This window comes from Prionailurus bengalensis, chromosome B2 (assembly GCF_016509475.1).
Source record: "Prionailurus bengalensis isolate Pbe53 chromosome B2, Fcat_Pben_1.1_paternal_pri, whole genome shotgun sequence".
In the NCBI taxonomy this organism is placed as follows: Eukaryota; Metazoa; Chordata; class Mammalia; order Carnivora; family Felidae; genus Prionailurus; species Prionailurus bengalensis.
In genome coordinates, this window is record NC_057349.1 from 3971389 (window position 1) to 3991866 (window position 20478).

The window sequence follows — 20478 nt, forward strand, 5'->3', positions numbered from 1 at the left end:
CTAAATGTTCTCTTTTATTAAAGCCCAACCAGGTAACAATGAATCCGTGGAAGCTCTTCAGAGAATTGCGCTACAAATGAGACGCCCTGGAGGGGGCGCCTGGGTGGTTCTGTCGGTTAAGCTCCGACTTCCGCCCAGGTCAGGATCTCCGGGTTCTCCAGTTCGGGCCCCGGCAGACCCTGTGCTGACAGCTCGGAGCCAGGAGGAGCCGATTTCATTCTGGGGTGTCCCTCTGCCTCCCCACCACTCGCCCGATCTCTCAAAAATAAACATTAAACAACTCCCTGGAGAACTCAAAGCCAATTAAAAGCTTACTTTGTCAATTTCTTGTATGCACGTCAAACTGGTCTAAGTTGTGAATAAGTAGATCTATATTCAACAAGCCGCCACTCCAATGACAAATCACTTAATAGAACGGACTGGGAGAAAGGGATATGCAACGCTCGGATACCTAACATGAAAAACATCCGTAAAAGACTATTTCCATAGCGGCTCAATTACGCCAAGCAATTAAGTTACAGGTACTTTTAAGAAAAGTGTGGGTGGCTCTGAAAAGAGCCTTTTTCAACCAGAAGCCGGCATTACGCCCTCTCGCCGCGGATGCGGCGCGCCAGCTGGATGTCCTTGGGCATGATGGTGACGCGCTTGGCGTGGATGGCGCACAGGTTGGTGTCCTCGAAGAGCCCCACCAGGTAGGCCTCGCACGCCTCCTGCAGCGCCATCACGGCCGAGCTCTGGAAGCGCAGGTCGGTCTTGAAGTCCTGCGCGATCTCGCGCACCAGCCGCTGGAACGGCAGCTTGCGGATCAGCAGCTCGGTGGACTTCTGGTAGCGGCGGATCTCGCGCAGGGCCACCGTGCCGGGCCGGTAGCGGTGCGGCTTCTTGACGCCGCCGGTGGCCGGCGCGCTCTTGCGGGCCGCCTTGGTGGCCAGCTGCTTGCGCGGGGCCTTGCCGCCCGTCGACTTGCGCGCCGTCTGCTTTGTGCGAGCCATCTGAAACAACTAAGAACACACAGAACCTGACAGGCAAGGGCGAAGTTCCCCTTATATACAGTAAGAAGCATTCTGATTGGTCTTTTCATTTTTCAAAAGAACCGCGCGATAAAACCATTGGTCGAAGGGTAGATTAATTACTGGAGAGCCTGATTGGATGAATCACTCCACCTCATCCCTCTTTTCAGCGTCCAGGTTCTGTTTTATCCTTTCACTGAGTACAGCGTGAAAAGCGAGGATTTCACCATGCGTAAACGTAACTTTTGGTTCAGTAAACCTAAGTGGGACCTGAGATTCTCAATTCCTGACAGGCTCGAATGTCACCAACCTGCTGGGCTGCACACTTCTCTGAGTGCGATTGTCTTGTCTCCTTCTCCCCTAGACGGCTGGATTAGTTATTTTTAAGTAAACCTCGGGTCTCTTGGACTGCCACTTCCTAGGTCTTTGGTCATTATACCTCCCTTAATACAGTTTCCTGTGTGAAACTACATGGCAGGGTCCCTGAATGGACCTGGAAGATAGCATGTAAAGCACTTGGTCTGGTAATGCTAGATTCACACTACACTGGACAGCAACAAATAATCTCGGACTTAGTTTGATACGATGGGTTTTCCTTAAATTGAAAATTTGAAAATCCCGCGCGGCTTTCTTATTGGCCAAACGCAAATTTCCATTCTGCTTGTTATGCTTACATTTGAGCCCCTTATTTTTTGTAGGTCAGTTCCATCTGGCATATAAAGTTGAGTGGGGTTTTTTTGTTTTTGTTTTTTGAACAAGGTTTTGATGTTACCTTGTCTTTTACAGATTCAGGACTGATTCTACCAACGTAACAGGCTGGTTACTAGCCTTTCATGTGAAAATATGGATGGCTCTGAAAAGAGCCTTTGATTAGCTGTAGAAAAGCGGAAGATCCGTGGTGTTCTGGGCTAGACTTTACTTGCTCTTAGCCTTGTGGTGGCTCTCGGTCTTCTTGGGCAGCAGCACGGCCTGGATGTTGGGCAGGACGCCGCCCTGCGCGATGGTCACGCGGCCCAGCAGCTTGTTGAGCTCCTCGTCGTTGCGGATGGCCAGCTGCAGGTGGCGCGGGATGATGCGCGTCTTCTTGTTGTCGCGGGCCGCGTTGCCCGCCAGCTCCAGGATCTCGGCCGTCAGGTACTCCAGCACGGCCGCCAGGTACACCGGCGCGCCGGCCCCCACCCGCTCGGCGTAGTTGCCCTTGCGGAGCAGGCGGTGCACGCGGCCCACCGGGAACTGCAGCCCGGCCCGCGACGAGCGCGTCTTGGCCTTGGCGCGAGCCTTGCCGCCCTGTTTACCGCGTCCAGACATATCAAGGGAGACTAATTCACCAGCTAAAGCTCCGCGAAATACAGAGACAAACTTGGCAGCTCAAGGAAATTAAAAAAAAAAAAAAAAAAGTTCTTTTATAGGCAGAGCGGGGATGAGCCAATACGCCTTCCCATTGGTCAAAATATGTTTGCCTGTGTATCCAATAGGAAGAGAAACTGTGTATCCTTCATTTGCATAAACCCCTCCCCTTGATGAAAGTGTTCTGCTTTTATCCAATCAGAAGTGATAATTCTTGAACCTTCATTTGCATTGAAGAACTATAAAAGAATGGGCTCTGGACCCCTCACAACACTAACCTTTGTTGTGGTGAGTGCGATTAGCATTTCTACAGCTCTTAGAAAAAAACCATGCCTGAGCCCTCCAAATCTGCTCCTGCCCCGAAGAAGGGCTCCAAGAAAGCCATCACTAAGGCGCAGAAGAAGGATGGCAAGAAGCGCAAGCGCAGCCGCAAGGAGAGCTATTCCATCTACGTGTACAAGGTGCTGAAGCAGGTGCACCCCGACACCGGCATCTCGTCCAAGGCCATGGGCATCATGAACTCGTTCGTCAACGACATCTTCGAGCGCATCGCGGGCGAGGCGTCGCGCCTGGCGCACTACAACAAGCGCTCGACCATCACGTCCCGGGAGATCCAGACGGCCGTGCGCCTGCTGCTGCCCGGGGAGCTGGCCAAGCACGCCGTGTCCGAGGGCACCAAGGCCGTCACCAAGTACACCAGCTCCAAGTGAGTGTGTTTGGAGGCACAATCCAACCCAAAGGCTCTTTTCAGAGCCACCCACTTTATCAAAGGAGAGCTATAACTGCCATTCCTCGGCCGAGCAATTGCAAGCTTGGGCTACAGTCTTAAGGAATCCACTGAAATGCTGATCCGTAGGGGCATTTTTAGAGCCAAGCATGCGTTTGGATGGTCACTAACAAGGCTCTCAGCGAAATAAACTACTGTGGCGCAATGGCTGTGCTGCAAAGCGCCACTTCACCTGTAAGTTTTTTTTCAGCCCACCTTTCGTTTTCCCCCAAACTCGGAATACTTGGAAGCGCTCACTCCTTTCCCTGTGTCTGCACGTTTCTAAAGGAGACGGGAGTTTCCCTGCTAGGTAAAGAAGTGACTACAGCATTTCAAAATAGGGACCCTCCGCGGATTACTATTCCATGCTGCCCTATTGGGAGGAGGAGAGGTCCAGGTACTAGAAAGAGCCGGTAGGCGCACGTATTCCCGGAGCCTCAACTCCCCAGGACCTAAAGCATTAGGTAAGCAGCGTAGCCGCCCTTGGTTCCTGTGGGCATCTACGGGGTATACCTCAAGCTCTCTGCGCACACATTAAATGAAATTACTCTAGTTTCGCATTAGAATTGTTTACCGATGGCAACAGCTGGTCTAAAGCCGTTTCAGTTTTTCTTGCAGGTGGGAAACCCGGGCTCCTATTTCCTGTGTCACTGGTTTCTCTGGAATGCCACCAGAAGGACGGGAAGCACGGCCCTGCAGCTCTAGGAAGGACAAAGAGTTTGAATTTCCCGCGCTTCCCCTTCGCGGCACCTCGTTGGCTGGCCCGGAGGGCCCCGCAGAGGCTGGTATGCGGGTTGTTCTTAGTAAACCTTTTTCAAAAAACTGGGACTCCAAAAATGATGCTCAAAAGTTTACAGTAATGATCTTGGTGGAGGAAGAGGAGATATTGGGGCAGGTCTGGGTCCCGGTTTGAGGGGGGCGGTGTCAGATTGGGTAGGACTGAGCTGTTGACTGCCTGTGAAAAGGGGAGGGAAAGAATATTTTTCATCGGTTTACGAACACTTTACGTAAGGGCGATCTACAACAGTGTCCTTTGGCTGAAGAAGTCAAATTTGAAATAAGATTTCTTTAATTTCTTTTTTTTTTTTAAGGACCCCTTTAAAATGAAAAGTTAAATTTAAATTCTCTTTTCCCAGATACCACGTCAGTAGACTGCTGTGTATTTACTGTCTCAGCAGAGGCAACATATAGCTGTGAAAGAGACCCCTGTCTTTAAAATTCATTCTTATAAAAAGACATCTCCCCTCACCCCTCCCAGGCCCTTTTTCTTTTCTCTTCTCTTCTTTTCTCTTCTTTTTGTTTCGTTTCTTTCTGTTTCTTCTCTTTTCTTTTCTTTTCTTTTCTTCTCTTTTCTCTTCCTTTCCTTTCCTTTTTCTTTCCTTTTGTGTTTTTTTTTTCTTTTTCTAATTATCAAACTCCGGCTACAGTTTAAGAATCACTGACACTTATGTTCTTCCCCTGGAGAGGTGAGATCTGGGTGGTAATATTATTTCCTATCCTTTTCAAAATGATCTTTTCAAAATGATCAAACAGATTATTTTCTCCCCATCTTGTCCTTCAAAACTTTTGCCTGCCTGCTTGCTTCGGTCCCTTTCTTCTCTCTCTCCTCCTCCCCCTCCTGCTTCCCTTCCTTCCTGATATTTGATGCTTTACCTAAAACTTTACCCTTAATTGAGGAGTTCAAACTAAACCCCAAGCCTCCTAAACTCAGACCTAGGCCTTTTTGTCATCTCTCCTGGATACTTGGCTGATCTGGAACAAGTGAACGAGAATTTTTTAAAAAATTGATGCCCGGACCCTGTGGTAGGACCCCAGATCTATAGTGGGAGTGCGGAGAAACCAGAAAAATATTTTTTTATAAAATCTCCCCAGTTGTATCCGATAAAACACCAACTTTGGACACAGCAAGGCCAGCAGTCAAGCCATCGAAGTTAAATTCTAGAAGGGTTTATATACCCCCTTGCTTAATAAAACACCCACATTTTCTTCAGAGAGGCAGTCTCTGAGTAACGAAGCAAACGAGCAAAAAATAACCTGTCTTACCTTCCTGATTCTCCTTTCAGTCATGGAAAGTTCTTCCTACCTTCCGGTCCAACAAAGGTGACCTGGAGACAGGAAGAGCTGAATTTGTAGGGGAGAAACACTTTCTGGACCCCCTGTTATCTGTTTGTGGACCTTTCTTCTCTTTTCCAAAATCTCAGCCTCCCTCCAAATGAAAGGTCTCCCAACCCCCTCTGTCTGCCCATCAACCATTCAAAATAATTTCAAATAGACAAATAATAATCTACTGTAATTCCATTATCCGGGACATTTTTGCCCTCAATCTTCCGGAAGTTTTACTTTGTGCAAGTCTATATGGACAGGTGTATAAATGTAATACAAGTGAGAGCATACCTTCTGTTATCCTTTTAAATTAATAGAGATCTTGTTGCCGGGTAAACTGGGAAAACTCGGGCCCTGAGGCCTCAACAGAGCCGGTCCCAAAGGAGTCGCCAAAGGTTATTGTTCTTGTCAGGAGAAAGAATCCAAAGACAGACAGAACACAGCGGACGACGGACACAAGTGGGAGAGTTTGTGGAAGTGAAAAGTACACTCTTGAGATAGGAGAAGGAGAAAGCTCCAGAGAGACAGCCAGCTGCCTCCCTGGGGTTCGGGTTTCTTTCTTTTATCCTAGGTGTTAACTACGATGTTCACTAGGGATGAAAAGCGGGGTTTCGGGCCTTTCTTCCCTAATTTGCTCAGGGGCTTTCTGTCACAGCGCCGCCATTTTGGGCCTGTCTGGTGTGACGGGCCTCTCACTTTCCAGATAGCTGGCCACGACTTCCTCGTTGCTGACCTCCAGGCATCCTGTTGCAGTGTAACTAACTGCCTACTCTAACAGTACCAGAAGGAGAGCTATTGTCAGGCATACCTGTTTTTTTTTTAAATCTGAAAGGTTTTTCTGCCGGGCAGAGCAAACATCTGATTAACCAAACATCTACGCTTACCTTTCTGTGAATTGCCCCCTCCCCTTTGAAGCCCCAGGCCCCTATCCCATTTCTTAGCTCAGGATGGCCTACAAGCCTCAATTGCCTGACGGCCTTTGTGAGGACGTTTTGGAGTGAAGGGGGAAGGGAGGGTTCGGAGCCAACGGCCAAGCAAGAGTTCTTGAAGACCTCTTTGGTGCAAAAAGGTGATTTTATTAAAGCAGGGGGACAGGACGGGTAGGCAGAAAGAGCTGCCCTGGGGCTGTGAAGAGTGACTGATTATATACCCTCAGGCTGGGGCGGGGTGGGGTTAGGGGTAGAGTGTATCTCTAAGGAATTTTGGAAGCAAAGTTTGTAGGACCTTGAGGGAGTAGCTGTTGTTAGAAAAATGTCATTTATTACCGTTTAGTGAAACCTCAGTCATGAGACCTTCAGATGTATATCAGGGCCTATAAGCTGAGAATATACTTGGGGGTTAAAGATAAAGGAGGTTTGCAAAGAGTTTTTATGTGTTTCAGGAGACTTACAGGATCTTGGGGGGGTCGGGGTAATGTTAAGCTAAGGCTCTCTTTTGCCCCCAGCAAAGTGTGATCATTGAGGCAGCTGAGCTCCCAGAGGGAGGTCACTCTGCCGGTTCCAAGGGCTTGTCAATGGGGTGTAGACAGTAAGGAAATTTAATTTTTCATTTGCCTTAGTTTCCCCCATCACCATGGCAAGCACTTAAACCCCCTTCCGTCTTGATGAGGGTGATATTAGGGCTCCAGGAAATGGAGCCTATAGGTGTCTGGGAATTAGGCTGTGGATAAGATTGCCTTTTTCTTGCAGTTTACTAAGTAAGCTCTCCATAAACTGAAGGAGACTCCTGTCCTGCAGGACTGTGATCTCCACGAGTCAACCATCTGCTTTCTTTCCTTTCCCCTGTTCTTGGTTGGCCAGGAGTGTCTGAGGAATATCACACATATCCCACCTGGGGTGGGGGGTGTGGGGGCAGAGGGGTGCTGTTAGCCTGTACTTTGCCCTCAGCTTGCCCCACACCCCCTCATCATTTGAGTCTCCTGTCTTTGTGGGGCTCTCATACGTAAGAAATTACATTTGTTTTTCTCCTGTTAATCTGCCCGGTGTCAGTATAATTATGAAACCAGCCAAAGGGCCTAGAAAGGAAGAAGGGACCGTTTGTCCACCTCTGCATTTTCATTGCTGGTTTACAGATGAAAATGAGTGGCTGTGCCACTTGTTGGGGTCTATGTATTTGCTAACTTTTTGTCTGGTCGCTCTATCAGTTGTTGATAGGGGTGTTGACCTGTTTACCTCTAACTGTGGATTTGCCTGTTATTCCACTCGGCTCAACCATTTTTTGCCTCATGTATTTTGCGAGGCTGTTATTTGGTGCTTATACATTTAGAATTGTATGGCTTTCTTAGTAGTTTGACCCTTTTATCGGTCTGTAATGTCCCTTTCTATCTCCGGTAACTTTCTTTGCTCTGGTTTACTTACCTGATTAGGAGAGGCAATCCTGATTCCTTTCCTTGATATTTGTACAGTTTCACTTCTCCTACCCTTTAATTTCAACCTGCGTGTGTAGTTCTATTTCAAGTGAGTTCCTTGTAGACAGGGAAGGGGGACATTATTTGCCACCCTAAAATATACCTCTTTGGTGTAAGGATTACCTTGAGTGGATTCTTTATTTCTTTAAATAGCAGACATTTAAAAAGCTTTGAAACCCCAGTAGAAGTTAGTCATTTGTGAGAGAAGTTTACATTTACCAGGGAGATCTGTATTTGTCAGGGTGTTTCCCTCTCTGTACTGGGAAAAGGATGACTAAAACTAGGGGGAGCCATTGGAGAAGGCAAAGATTTAAATCTGCCTAAAGATTTAAATCTGGTCAAAGATTTAACCATACCCGGTTAAATGTGCTTTGCCTGGTAACTTCCCAGAACTGGCCCCCCACCCCCACCCCCAACATCTTTTGTGTTTAGCTGGAGATCGTATTTAAGGCGGTGGCTTGGGCCATTTGGGGCATTACTCAATACTTCCTGGATCTCTCCCTTGTGTACAGGAGGTACACATGTTATTAAACCTCAGTTTGTTTTTCTCCCGGTAATCTTTTATTCCAACAATAAGGGTGTCTCAGCCAACAACCTAGAAGGGTAGAGGGAAAATTATTTTTCCTCCCCTATAACGGCGTACATTTGCAGCACATTTTTATCCACTCAGCCAATCTCTGTTTTTTAATGGATGCATTTAGATCATATATATTTAGTGCAATTATTGACTTTGATGGGGTTCAGGACCTACTACCCCAAAAGATGGCACCTTGACATACTGAATATCTTAAGCCAAAGGAGTTTGGGAAAACAGCAAAAGCAAGAAGTTCACTTTGACCTCCTCTCCCTCACCCCTCTTCCCTAAAGACAGGATTAGGGAAACATGCTTATTACCAGAAACAGGAAATTTAGGGCCAAGAAAGCTGTATGAACAAACCTTGTTACTTCTTCACCATTTACTACCCACTGCCCAAACCCCTTTGTCTTTTCAGTCCTTTACAAAGATGTTTCATTGTAAAAGCTTCCTACTCTGGTCAATTTAGGTTTTCATTTTTTTAGGAAGGCTCCCAAGTACGTGTAAAAGTTCTAATAAAATGTGTATGCTTGTCTCCTGCTAATTTATCTTTGGCAGTTTCGTTATCAGACCTAGCGAGGAGCCCTAAAAGGGCTGAGGAAAAAATTTTCTCCCATACATGTTAGGCCTTAAGTTTGCCATTTTAGTTTTTGTTTTCTGGTGTTTTTTTGTCTGTTTGTTTGTTTGTTTGTTTTCCCCCTCACTGTTACCCACTTTTTGTTTTCTAGGTCTGGCTTTCCTGTGGGCTACTTGAGTATTTTCTTTAGACAATTTGATTCTGATTCATTTATTGTCTTTGGATAGTTTTTTAGTGGTTGCTCTAAGTATCACATACACATAACATCACAGTCCACTGGTATCTACATGTTACCAGGTCAACTGTACCAAGCTTCTCTCCTTTTTAATCATTTACCCTGTTTATAATATAATTATCTGAAATATTTCCTCTCTATATATTGAGAACCACATCAGATAATACTAGAAATTTAGCCTCTAAACATACTGTAGAAGATTCAAGACAATTGTGTTTACCCACATTTCTTTTTGTTGTTCTTGTTAATGTTCCAAAAATATTATATCATTTCTTTCTTCCCCCCCCCCCCCCAAAACTCCCTTCTGCCATTCTTCTATGGATAGATAACACTGGCAGCAAATTCTCATGCTTTACTTTATCGGAGAATGACTTTATTTCCCTGCTAATTTCTCAAGGACGTGAAATTCGGAGGGACAGTATCAGTTCTTTCCTTTTAGCTCTTAAAAATACGTGACCCTTCCTTTTGGTATGTGGTTTCTGATGACAAATCTGCTACCATTTGAGTTGATTTTTCCCTTTTGCATGGGTTTTGTTTCTCTTGCTGTGTGTGTGTCTGTGTGTGTGTATATTTTCGTCTTTAATTTTCATAGGTTTGGGTTTATTCCACTTGGGGTTTGTGGAGCTTCCTAAATCTGTAGGTTTATGTCTTTTGTCAAATTTAGAAATTTTTGGTTATTATTTCTTCAAATATACTTTTCCAACACCACCCTCTTTTCTCCTCTCCTTTTGGTCCTCTGAAGACAAGAATGTTACATCTTTTGTCATTGTTCTACATGTCTCTGATGTTCATTTCTCTCCCCAGTCTATTCTCTCTCCCTTGTTCAAATTGGGCAATTTCTATTTTTCAATCTTCAGATTCACTGTTTTGTCCCTATCTTCTCCATTCTGCCGTTGACCCCATCCACGGAGCTTGTTATTTCAGGCATTGTATTTTTCAGTTCTAAAACTTGAATTGGGTTCTTCTTTTATTTCTATGCCGAGGCTTTCCCATCTTTCACTGTTTCACGTGTGTCTGTCATTGCTCATTGAAGTGTTTTTACGACGGTTGCTTTAAAATCCTAGGTGGATAGTTCCAACATGCCGAGAGGGGAGAAGTGCCCCATCGTGGCCGAGTAAGGGTGGAAGTCCAGGATCCCCATGTGGCCTCTGATGGAGTTTGAAGTGGGGTTCATGAGCAAACGGCCAAGAAAGGATTCTTGAGATGTCTTCAGCACAAAAAGGCGACTTTATGAAAGCACGAGGACAGGACCGGTGGGCAGGAAGAGCTGCCCGGGGTTTGGGAGGAGCGACTGATTACACACTTGCAAGTTTCACCGTAAGTTTCACCGTAACTCTCCAAGGAATTTCTGGATGCTGAAAGCAGGGTCTCACAGGACCATTCAGCTATTGTCCAGACCAGGTTGCTTTTAGTTTTTAAGGAAGTGTAAACAGTAAGGCATCAAGGCAGCCGTGAACTTCTTGAGGGGTGTTACACCTGCAGGTGTCTGACATCCAGCAGTGGGCTGCAGGCTATAAGGGAATGGAAGTTAAGCTACATTTTTCTTGCCTTTGTTTCCCTCGTCAGCCTCCACGGAAACCTTACAGGTGGGGAGTGGGGTGGGGGGGAGATGCAGATGTTTTCCATGGTGTTTGGCTGGAGGAGAGTAGTTACTTCTTAAGTTCTCCACTTTCTAGGTGGACCTTTGGTCTTTTGGCTAGAGATTACAGGGTTTTCTGGTTTTGTGTCTTTATTGTTGTTGTTTGTTTGCCTTCTTTGGCATTTCTAGATTGCTAGCTTCTTCAGCACCACGTCCAGGATAGATGAGGTAAAAAGAAAACCCAGGGAACACACAATATCTTGTTCCTCAACTTTCAAGGTCACTTAGCCAGCCTACCTTCTCGACACCCTTTGGCGGTCTTATGTTTAACGTACATGGGAGGTCCCGGGTTGCTAGTTGTACTTCGCAGAAAGAATAGGGAGAAGTGTGTTTTACTTCACCTTGGTCCAGAAATAGAAGTTTTTATGCTTTTGAAAAATTTGTATACATTGCTTCTATGTGACATAAGAGAGGTTTCCAGCTACTATTTTCAAACTTATTTCTACAAAGAACACATCCTGCGTATTAAATAGATATTTACACTTAGTAGATTAAAAAAAAAACTGAATATAATCATTCTCTTTTTAAAAAGTGGCTTTTGGAGGACTGGAGATGACTGGCTTTATAAGAATTCTGTCAGATGAATACAACGTACAGATCCGGATCAAGTCAACTTGAGCTTTCTTTCAAGATTTCTGGCCATTGTTAGGTTCTTTTTTAAAATGAGGGATCCTTATGCCTCCTGTCTGTAACCAGTGTTCTATAATGTGTGTAATGTAAACAACAGGTGGCCCTCAGAAGAAATTAATGAATTAAAAGCACTTACAGCTGTAACTCTTGCCGTGTTCAGGTGAGTGACAGTCTACTCTAGGACAGACTCTTGCAAATGCTTCCATTTGTCGGGGAAGAACAACTTGTCTCTACACTCATAGGGTCTCCAACTCAGTCTAGGAATTCAACTGACATAGACAAATTAATGGGATAAAAGCCTACAAGTTATAATTATTACTTTTTGTTTACATGCACATGGGAGTTTTCACAAGAAAAACGAAAACCCAAAGAAGCTCTAAGAAGGTAATGCTTCTATACTGTGTTGGACAAAGAAGGGTAACTTAAGAAAATGTCACCGGCGAAGGGGCTGGGACTAGGGGAGTTAACTGGGAGATGATGTTTGTTTGCACAGATTTCTCTGAGCCTCAACTTCCTGTCCTTTGCGAGAAGAATGACTCTTTGCTTCCGGTAGAGGGAGGACTTCTTTAAGGAAAAGAACGTAGACAGTGAGACTGTCCTTGCTGTGGCTCTTTTCTTTTAACTCAAACTACTCAATGTGCCAGAGCAGCATATTTTGGGATGGCATGTTCTGGACTTCATCAACAATAACCTCAATGTCGGCTAGTTTTTCTCAAGGGTATTTAAGGCACATTATACTTTTTTTTATTTGTATCGAGCAAAGAACAGATATTTACTTCCTTTCATTGTCATACAAAACAATATGCATCAAAGTGTCCTCTCCAAGCAGTAGAGTTGTTACTGAGGAAATTACTTTTCTCTCACATTTTTGTGGAAGCGTTTACCCCCACCGTCTCTCTCCCCAACATCTGCCCTGCACGTTATTTTTCAGTCAAATGCCTAGAATTTGCCAATTTTCAGAACGTGCTGATAGGGTTTCATCAAGCTGTTCTACTGTTGCAGACAGTTGTAGTGTTGTGTTTGCTGACTTGCGTGACGCAGGGTCACCTAGATGACCGGAAGCCTTCTTCTCATCCCCGATCTGATGGAGTATGGATTCCCGATGCTGCGAATGTCTGCACGCCAGCTTCTATTCTGCGGTTTTGAAACAGGCCTTAATCTTGCCTCCTATTTTACCTAGCACTCTACATACCCCTTCCTCCATCCAAAGTGACCTACCTTATTCAGGAAATTAGAACAGTCCTACCTCTGGCCCTCGCCTCCTGACATTCCCTTGGCTTTGGATGCACGTGGGCTTTTATGGGAGCATTTACTCTTCCTGCTTGGCTAGCTTCTTCACCGCTTTCAGGTTTGAACTCAAACCTGAAACTCATACCCGAACGCATACCCTCCTGGTGAGGCTCTCCCTGACCATCCCCGTGTGTCTCAGATATGGCCTTTTCCTACTTTGTCTCCATGCCGCTCGTCACCAAAAACCGCACTGTCCTCTTCTGTGCATTTAGCCCATTGTGCACCTTGCCACGCTAGGAGGGCGTCACCACAAGGGTACAGTTTTCCATCTGCCATGGACACTGCCATGTTCCGTGGACCTGGAACTCTCTGGCATTTAGTCGGTATTCAATGAGTATGTGTGGAATGAATGCTGAATACTCACCTCCCTCATGAACTCTCTTGACCCTTCTGATTCGCGGTGATTACCCCTCTCTGCCACCCATTCTCATATTCCTGATTGCTTACACCTTCATTTTTGGAGGCAGAATATCCTGTACTATTTAATCTTCAGACATACCGTCCTTCTCTTTTCAAAAGGTGTCAAGTCTTTGAGGCAGGATTTGAGACCTTCTATATCTTCATCTTGCAAAGACATTGAGCCAGTGGTTGTTGTTTACTGCTGTCATTGGCACTGAAGATAATGATGAAAAATTAAAAGGAGAGTGAATATTGTCAAGAGAAAAAGTCCTAAGTGTCTGAAGACTTAAGAGAAGGCGAAAAAGAAATGGAAGATGCACATCTTGACTCTCCTGCCTGGTTCCCTGGATCAAAGGATGCTTCTCTGACCGTTGGCTTATGAGTAGATTTTTCTCACACATAGGTCCGTGTTCCTTTTACCATCCTATTTGGGACTCAGAAGACCTTCAGGCTTGAGTCTGCAAATATTCCTGAAATTACTGTTCACCTTCCTCTGGGCCCCATCAAGGTCTATCTTCTGGACCATAAGAGGAAAAACACCAAGATTCCTCCCGGCAATGTCTCTCGATGTTACTATATTCCTTGACATGAGCGCTAAGACCAGGCAAAGACTGCAGTCATATAAACACCGCGTTTATAATACATCATCTTTTTTGTGTATTTCAGTGTTGTGGGGCATTTGTTCCCTCATTTCCTAAAGGTCCCAAGACTTCTTGTGTTTGCGTTTCAATGTTTCGGCCCTCTAACCACGAGGGGTGCAGTACGCTATGGATATGGAGGATGACAGAAGAATTTTCTGAACCAACCAAGTGTTGTAGCCAAGTGAAAAAAATGGAGAAGGTAGGAGTTGGGAATGGCAAGGGGGGCAATGAGTTTCCCAACCAGGAGTTTGGAGTCCTTGGTCTTGACGTAGTTTTGGAGTGGTGGCGGGGTCCAGAGCTGATGGCCAAAAAAGAATTCTTGAGTCGCCTTTGGTGTAAAAAGGTGGTAATATTAAAGCACGGGGACAGGTCCCGGGGGCAGAAAGAGTTACACTGGGATTGTGATGGGTGACTGATCATATACCTTCAGGTTGGGAGGGCGTTAGGGATAGCATAAGTCTCTAAGGAGTTTTGGAAGCAGGGTTTCCAGGACCTCAAGAGGCTAACTGCTGTTAGCAAAAGGTCATTTATTACTGTTTAGTAAAACCTTGGTCATGAGACCCTTCAGATGTTTATCAGTGGACCATAAGCTTGGAGTATGAGTGCCAACACGTATCTTGTGATGGTAGAAATAAAGGAAGTTTTCAAAGGAATTCTTATATGTTAAAGTAGACTTACAGGATCCTGGGGGGTAGGGTGAATGTTAAGATAAGATTACCTTTGGCTCTTAGCAAAGTGTCATCATCCAGGCAGCTGAGCTCCTAGAGGAATGTCACCCTGCCTATGGCAAAGGCTGTAGGCAGAAAGGAAAGTTAGTTTTTCATTTGCCTCTGGTTCCCACATCCGTCTCATTAACTCAGTGTGAGCCGGTGAAGACCAAGACACAAAAAACTCACAATCGGGGTCTCTAAGTTTTGCAATCTCTAAAATGAAAACAGTACTCTACCTACCTTCAAGGTGATCCCATAAGACCTCATGTGTAAGATAATGATTTAAACAAAAGACCTACTGTCTTGAGTCAGGGAGAGGATGGGCCAGTTCTTGCCTTTAGTTTTCATTGTTCAGACACTTTCCATTGTTCAGACATTGTTAAGGCTTGGGCTCTGACAAAGAATTGTTTGTTTCCTTTCTTTCTGTTACTTTGTGAGGTCCAAAGACTTAAAGCAACTGCTGGAACAGATGTACTTTTTAAATGCAAACTATTTTAGAAATTGTTCTGTTTATTCCTTTCCAGAAACAGTCACAATCCTGGAAAAGGAAAAAACAGCCAAAAGACAGAGCAATGAGGACAATCATTCCTGCTTCGGATTGGATTTTAAATTCGTATTGTTCAGAAAATCAAATGGTTTCAATTATTAGTGCTAATGTAAAAGCTCTCCGCGCCAGATTACAGTGGAGTATTCAAAAACCTCCCGCTAGATGGAGGGCTTTTATGCAAATGAGGGATGCTGATTATGCTTTTTCATTGGTTACTTGAAAAGAGCCAATGGGAGACTTGTATTCAGCATACCTGCCGTTAGTATAAATACTTCTCTTGCTCTCAGTCTAGCTGTATACTGCTCGCGTTTTCTTTTGAAGGCGTTTGCTTCCTTTTCTGCTGGTGATGTCTGGACGTGGAAAGCAGGGTGGCAAGGCTCGCGCCAAGGCCAAGACCCGTTCGTCGCGGGCCGGGCTGCAGTTCCCGGTGGGCCGCGTGCACCGCCTGCTCCGCAAGGGCAACTACTCCGAAAGGGTCGGGGCCGGTGCGCCGGTGTACCTGGCGGCCGTGCTGGAGTACCTAACAGCTGAGATTCTGGAGCTGGCGGGCAACGCGGCCCGCGACAACAAGAAGACGCGCATCATCCCGCGCCACCTGCAGCTGGCCATCCGCAACGACGAGGAGCTCAACAAGCTGCTGGGCCGCGTGACCATCGCGCAGGGCGGCGTCCTGCCCAACATCCAGGCCGTGCTCCTGCCCAAGAAGACCGAGAGCCACCACAAGGCCAAGGGCAAATAAGCTGATGACTTTTTTTTACACAGGCTTTTTTCCTGATCAAGAGAAAGTCCGCTTAGCTACTTAAAAAGGCTCTTTTAAGAGCCACCCACAGTTTCCTTTGAAAGAGCTGTGCTTTGAACTATTAGCGTTTAAAAACATGGGAGGTGAAATGTCACAATTACACCTGGAAGGCTTTGCCCCCACAGAAATGCTTTCAGTTTTGAGGCTAAAGCAACACGGGAAATTAGTGTAAACGTTGCTAACCCTATTGACCGTGTTTAACCATGTGGGGCGCATTTTTAGTCCAGCAGAAAAGGGCATTGCTATGTCCCACAGATGAAGTTTGAAAGTTTTTCGCAACGACAGTAGCTTGGAGAAGGAAATAATAGTGAAAGTCCCTAGATTCTTAAGATTCTTCATTTTATGGAACACATCCATTAAAATCCCAGTTTGTGAAGGCATGTTTGCTGAAGCAGTGAGGCTAAGTCCTAGTTCCTTGATAATTCATGCTTGCAAACAAGGAGCATTTTACTAACTCTCCACAATATTTGTGCCACGCCCAAGAAAATTCCGAATGTCATTTTAGAGGCAGCCCATGTATTTACCTAAACACCTGCAGAATATCTTGATGGCTTCTCTCTAAAAACAACAAAACATCCATTGGAAGTCCCTATGTGGCTTTGCATGATTACCTTACTTTACACTTTAAAATATCTGCAGCTTTCTGTGCAAGATTTTTGTTCACAGTGGATATAGGAACGAAAGGGTAAATAAATGACGTCAGAGTAACCACTTTTAAGGGCGGGGCTTAAGATTCACTCACCAACCTGAAAGCAACCCTTAATCCGGGCACCCCGCACGGAGCTGGACCAATCCGAGGAGGGCGCGGGAACTTTTGAATGCTCTTGGGTCCAATGGTTGGCGGTCCGGCTGTATAAAAGAAGGAGGGCTGTGTGCCTCTCACCGCTTTCGGTGAAGACGCTCTAGGTCTGCTTGGGGGATGGCTCGCACGAAGCAGACAGCGCGCAAGTCGACGGGCGGCAAGGCCCCGCGCAAGCAGCTGGCCACCAAGGCGGCCCGCAAGAGCGCGCCGGCCACCGGCGGCGTCAAGAAGCCGCACCGCTACCGGCCCGGCACGGTGGCCCTGCGCGAGATCCGCCGCTACCAGAAGTCCACCGAGCTGCTGATCCGCAAGCTGCCGTTCCAGCGGCTGGTGCGCGAGATCGCGCAGGACTTCAAGACCGACCTGCGCTTCCAGAGCTCGGCCGTGATGGCGCTGCAGGAGGCGTGCGAGGCCTACCTGGTGGGGCTCTTCGAGGACACCAACCTGTGCGCCATCCACGCCAAGCGCGTCACCATCATGCCCAAGGACATCCAGCTGGCGCGCCGCATCCGCGGCGAGAGGGCGTAAGTTCTTAACGAAGGATCGCCGACCTTAAACCCAAAGGCTCTTTTCAGAGCCACCCAATTAGCTCAACAAAAGTGGCTGTGAACCTTTAGATGGTGTTTAGGTGACCGTGGCCATACTAAGCGTTACTTGAAATCTAGTTCTAATGGGACTTCTACCCGGCAAAAGGGTCCGTTTTCGAAAACCATGTGACAGACTGCATATGATCCTGTCAACCCACTTTCCTAGACTATATCGTGTACCTTTACTGAAAAGGGGACGACCTTGAACCAGTAGCCGCGTACATGAACTGCCCACTTTGAAAGGGCCTAATTTTGCCTCTAAGAAATTTGAGCTTTAGGTTACATCCCCAACTATCAGGAAACACTTCGAAGATCATAGCGTTTACACTATACGTAACTCAACAAACTTCAGACCAATACAGAATACTGAATAATGACAGCTCCAAATTCCAAAGGCTTCGCTTCAGTTTTCCCCACACCTTTGCTCTTACCCCTAATACTTCTGGGCTACATCTGAGATGGGAGTTGATGCATCGACCTAAATCAGGTGGACAACCATCAACAACAAGATTTCACCTGGAATTGTGTGGTTTGCTTGGATTGCTTTACATTCCTGGATTTTGATAAAACAACTTTGACTTTACAAAATATTTGCATTTTTCCAAGTAATAAGGTTGGATGTGTGTGTGTGTGTGTGTGTGTACTCGCGTGTGTCATTGTGTTGTATTTTTATTTAAATTTCCAGGCTCTCCTACATGTAATTGTCTGGCACAGACCTTTGTTATCCATGTAAAAGGTCTCAATGATGCCCTTGGCTTGAGCCAGGGTCTGTCCACTGCCCCAGCCCACATCTGGGCCCCAGCTGAAGTCGAAATATCTTGGTTTTTCTTATTGCTGTGCTGGCTTTTATGTACATTGTTTGGCTTTTTCCTCGATATGTTATGTATCTGTTAGAAAAAGGGTGTTTAAGGCACAGGGCCTGAAAGGATAGCTTTAAAAAGGTACAAGTGCCCATTGCTGTCTGAGGGTGGGATGGCCAGGGGACAGTGGCTCAGATTGGCTGCCCCTGCCCTCCCCCATCCCCTTCCCAGTCAAGGAATGTGGATTTGGTTCTAAGTCTTCATTTACTTGAGCCCCTCAACAGAAAAACTGCCCAGTGTCTGGTGAATAAGGATAGCACTATCTTAGAATCCATAACGTTGTTAATCTTTCTGCAGGAGTATTCTGGAAACTGGAAGCACAGGGCAGCATTTAGATGTCAGATTGCCCACATTCAAATCCCAGTGTTACCATTTACCTTATCGTCTGACACAAATTGATTTCTCCATCATCAGAAAAATAGGGAATAACACTACCCACCTTAGTGGGTATCATAGTTACTGGGATCATAGAAGTTGATTTTTGGACACATGGCATTGGAGAAATGCTATGAATTTTCCTGAGCTCTGTGTGATTCTCCCTTATACTCTAACATTTCTTTGAAAATTGAAATAAAAACTCAAACTTTCCCCTCTAAATGTCCTTTTCATTGGGCATGACTTTATTGAATAGACTCAGCCCAGTTTGGAAATGAAACTTCAGCGGGTATTCTAAAATCAAAGAATGGAGGAAATTGAGTCATAAATATTGCAAATATTTTGGAAAGTCAAAGTTGTTTTATCAAAATCCAGGAATGAAAAGCAATCCAAGCAAACCACACAATTCAAGGTGAATCTTGTGTTTTGTTGATGGTTGTCCACCTAAGTTAGGTCGGTGCATCAACTCCCATCTCAGATGTAGGCCACAAATGTTAGGAGTAAGAGCTAAGGTGTGGGGGGGGAAAAAAAGAAATTTACTGAATATATTGGAAGGGGAGCTGTACCCACATTTTAATATCACTGCATGAAGCATTTATTACTTTCTATTAGCGGAGTGACTATGGTCATGCTGGAGGGAAAAAAAGGCGTTTAACATACAGATTGTATTTTTTAAATGGCTGTTGGAAGGTCCTTCATGAAACACGGTGTTTCTTTCCCAGACACCATGGTGATACGACACCACATGCTGAAATTCACCGCTACTACTGCTGGCTCTCGAACTTTGGGTTTATACAGACTTTCAGGAGAGAGGAGGAGGCCAAGGTCAGGGTGTATTTTTCAGAGTTAAAGATTTAGTAGTAGCCCTTCCAGTCATCCCAGTAGAAGTGACTTGCTAATCCATGAGTGTCTGAGGTTTAACACCACAGTGGGAAGTCAGTGTAGAAATGTGAATTGTACTCCAGATTCGGCTGCCGGAGAGCCAGGAAGGAACATTACTTGTCAATGCCCCTTTGGAAAGGGCACCTAGGGATATTCTCAGGCAACCATATTTAACATGTCATGTATGAACAGAAAAACAGCCTGTCAGTCACTAGGTGAATGAATAAAGACGGCGTCTTACATAGAGCTGACAATACGGATTCAAAATGCATCTGTCCACTTATTTGCAGAGTTTTATAACAAATACAACACAGTACTGTAAAGGTTTTTCTCTTCCTTATGTTTTCTTAATAACATTTTCTTTTCTCTGGTTTACTTTATAATAAGAATACAATATATAATACATATACCAAATACATATTAATAGAGTTTATGTCATCAGTAAGGCTTCTAATCAACAGTATGGTATTGGTAGTTTGGGCAGGGGGTGGTCACAAGATATATCTGGATTTTTCAACTGTGCAAGAATCAGCCCCCCAAGCCCTGCATTGTTCAGAGGTCATTTGTATATAAAATGGGACATTAGTCATACAAAGAATGAAATCTTGGTATTCACAACATGGATGGACTTAGAGGGTATTAGGCTAAATGAAATAAGTCAGGCAGAGAAAGACAAATACCATATGACTTCACTTACATGTGGAGTCTATAAAACAGCATCGATGACAACAGCAAACAGATAAATATAGAGAACAAATCGGTAGTTTAGGGGCGAGGGGTAAGAGGCAAAGAAGGTAAAGGTGATTAAGAAGGAAAAACATCCAGTTATACAATAAATAAGTCACAAGGACGAAAAGCACAGCATAGGGAACATGATCATATTGTAACAACTTTGTATGGTAGCGACACTTATCATGATGAGCATTTCATAATGTATATAATCGTCAATTCACTACGTTATACACTAGTATACTATTGTAAGTCACTATACTTCAATTGAAAAGAAAACAAAACCAAAAAACCCAGAATCCATCAATGTCTTGTACTTTATTAAATGTTGTGATTAAAAAAAAAAAAAAAAAAAAAACCCTTCGCTATTATATACGTATCTGTGTTGCCTATATTGAGTCACGAGTAAAAGCCTGAAAGTGAAGGCTCAGGGCAACATCCTAACTCCAGACAGGCTCTTTAAGCAACAATACCAACAAAAACCCAGCCATATTTATGTCTTTGCGCCAATCTCTGTTCTAGCCTTCTGCTTACGTTAGGTAATTTCAATCTTTACAAAAGTTCCCTGA

At 45.1% G+C, this 20478-nt stretch overlaps 6 protein-coding genes across 6 annotated transcripts in view; 3 read left to right on the forward strand and 3 right to left on the reverse strand.

Moving 5' to 3' along the window:
• Positions 1-20478, reverse strand: part of LOC122490296 (histone H2B type 1-A) — a 348434-nt gene that overhangs the window by 97872 nt on the left and 230084 nt on the right. The gene's annotated exons all lie outside the window — the stretch shown is intronic.
• On the reverse strand, positions 538-1002 carry LOC122490287 (histone H3.1). The gene has a single exon (XM_043592896.1). It carries the CDS (start codon positions 990-992, stop codon positions 582-584), a length of 411 nt encoding a protein of 136 aa, XP_043448831.1. The 5' UTR covers positions 993-1002; the 3' UTR covers positions 538-581.
• Positions 1740-2399, reverse strand: LOC122490292 (histone H2A type 1-H-like). The gene has a single exon (XM_043592902.1). The coding sequence runs from the start codon at positions 2316-2318 to the stop codon at positions 1926-1928; it is 393 nt and encodes a 130-aa protein (XP_043448837.1). The 5' UTR covers positions 2319-2399; the 3' UTR covers positions 1740-1925.
• On the forward strand, positions 2518-3292 carry LOC122490309 (histone H2B type 1-B). Its single transcript, XM_043592920.1, has one exon. The coding sequence runs from the start codon at positions 2687-2689 to the stop codon at positions 3065-3067; it is 381 nt and encodes a 126-aa protein (XP_043448855.1). The 5' UTR covers positions 2518-2686; the 3' UTR covers positions 3068-3292.
• Positions 14250-15810, forward strand: LOC122490295 (histone H2A type 1-B). The gene has a single exon (XM_043592905.1). It carries the CDS (start codon positions 15222-15224, stop codon positions 15612-15614), a length of 393 nt encoding a protein of 130 aa, XP_043448840.1. The 5' UTR covers positions 14250-15221; the 3' UTR covers positions 15615-15810.
• Positions 15906-20280, forward strand: LOC122490286 (histone H3.1). Its single transcript, XM_043592895.1, has one exon. It carries the CDS (start codon positions 16594-16596, stop codon positions 17002-17004), a length of 411 nt encoding a protein of 136 aa, XP_043448830.1. The 5' UTR covers positions 15906-16593; the 3' UTR covers positions 17005-20280.

Excerpts from the sequence above, each read along its gene's own strand:
- LOC122490287 (XM_043592896.1), bottom strand. The coding sequence starts at position 992 with ATGGCTCGCACAAAGCAGACGGCGCGCAAGTCGACGGGCGGCAAGGCC.
- LOC122490292 (XM_043592902.1), bottom strand. The coding sequence starts at position 2,318 with ATGTCTGGACGCGGTAAACAGGGCGGCAAGGCTCGCGCCAAGGCCAAG.
- LOC122490309 (XM_043592920.1), top strand. The coding sequence starts at position 2,687 with ATGCCTGAGCCCTCCAAATCTGCTCCTGCCCCGAAGAAGGGCTCCAAG.
- LOC122490295 (XM_043592905.1), top strand. The coding sequence starts at position 15,222 with ATGTCTGGACGTGGAAAGCAGGGTGGCAAGGCTCGCGCCAAGGCCAAG.
- LOC122490286 (XM_043592895.1), top strand. The coding sequence starts at position 16,594 with ATGGCTCGCACGAAGCAGACAGCGCGCAAGTCGACGGGCGGCAAGGCC.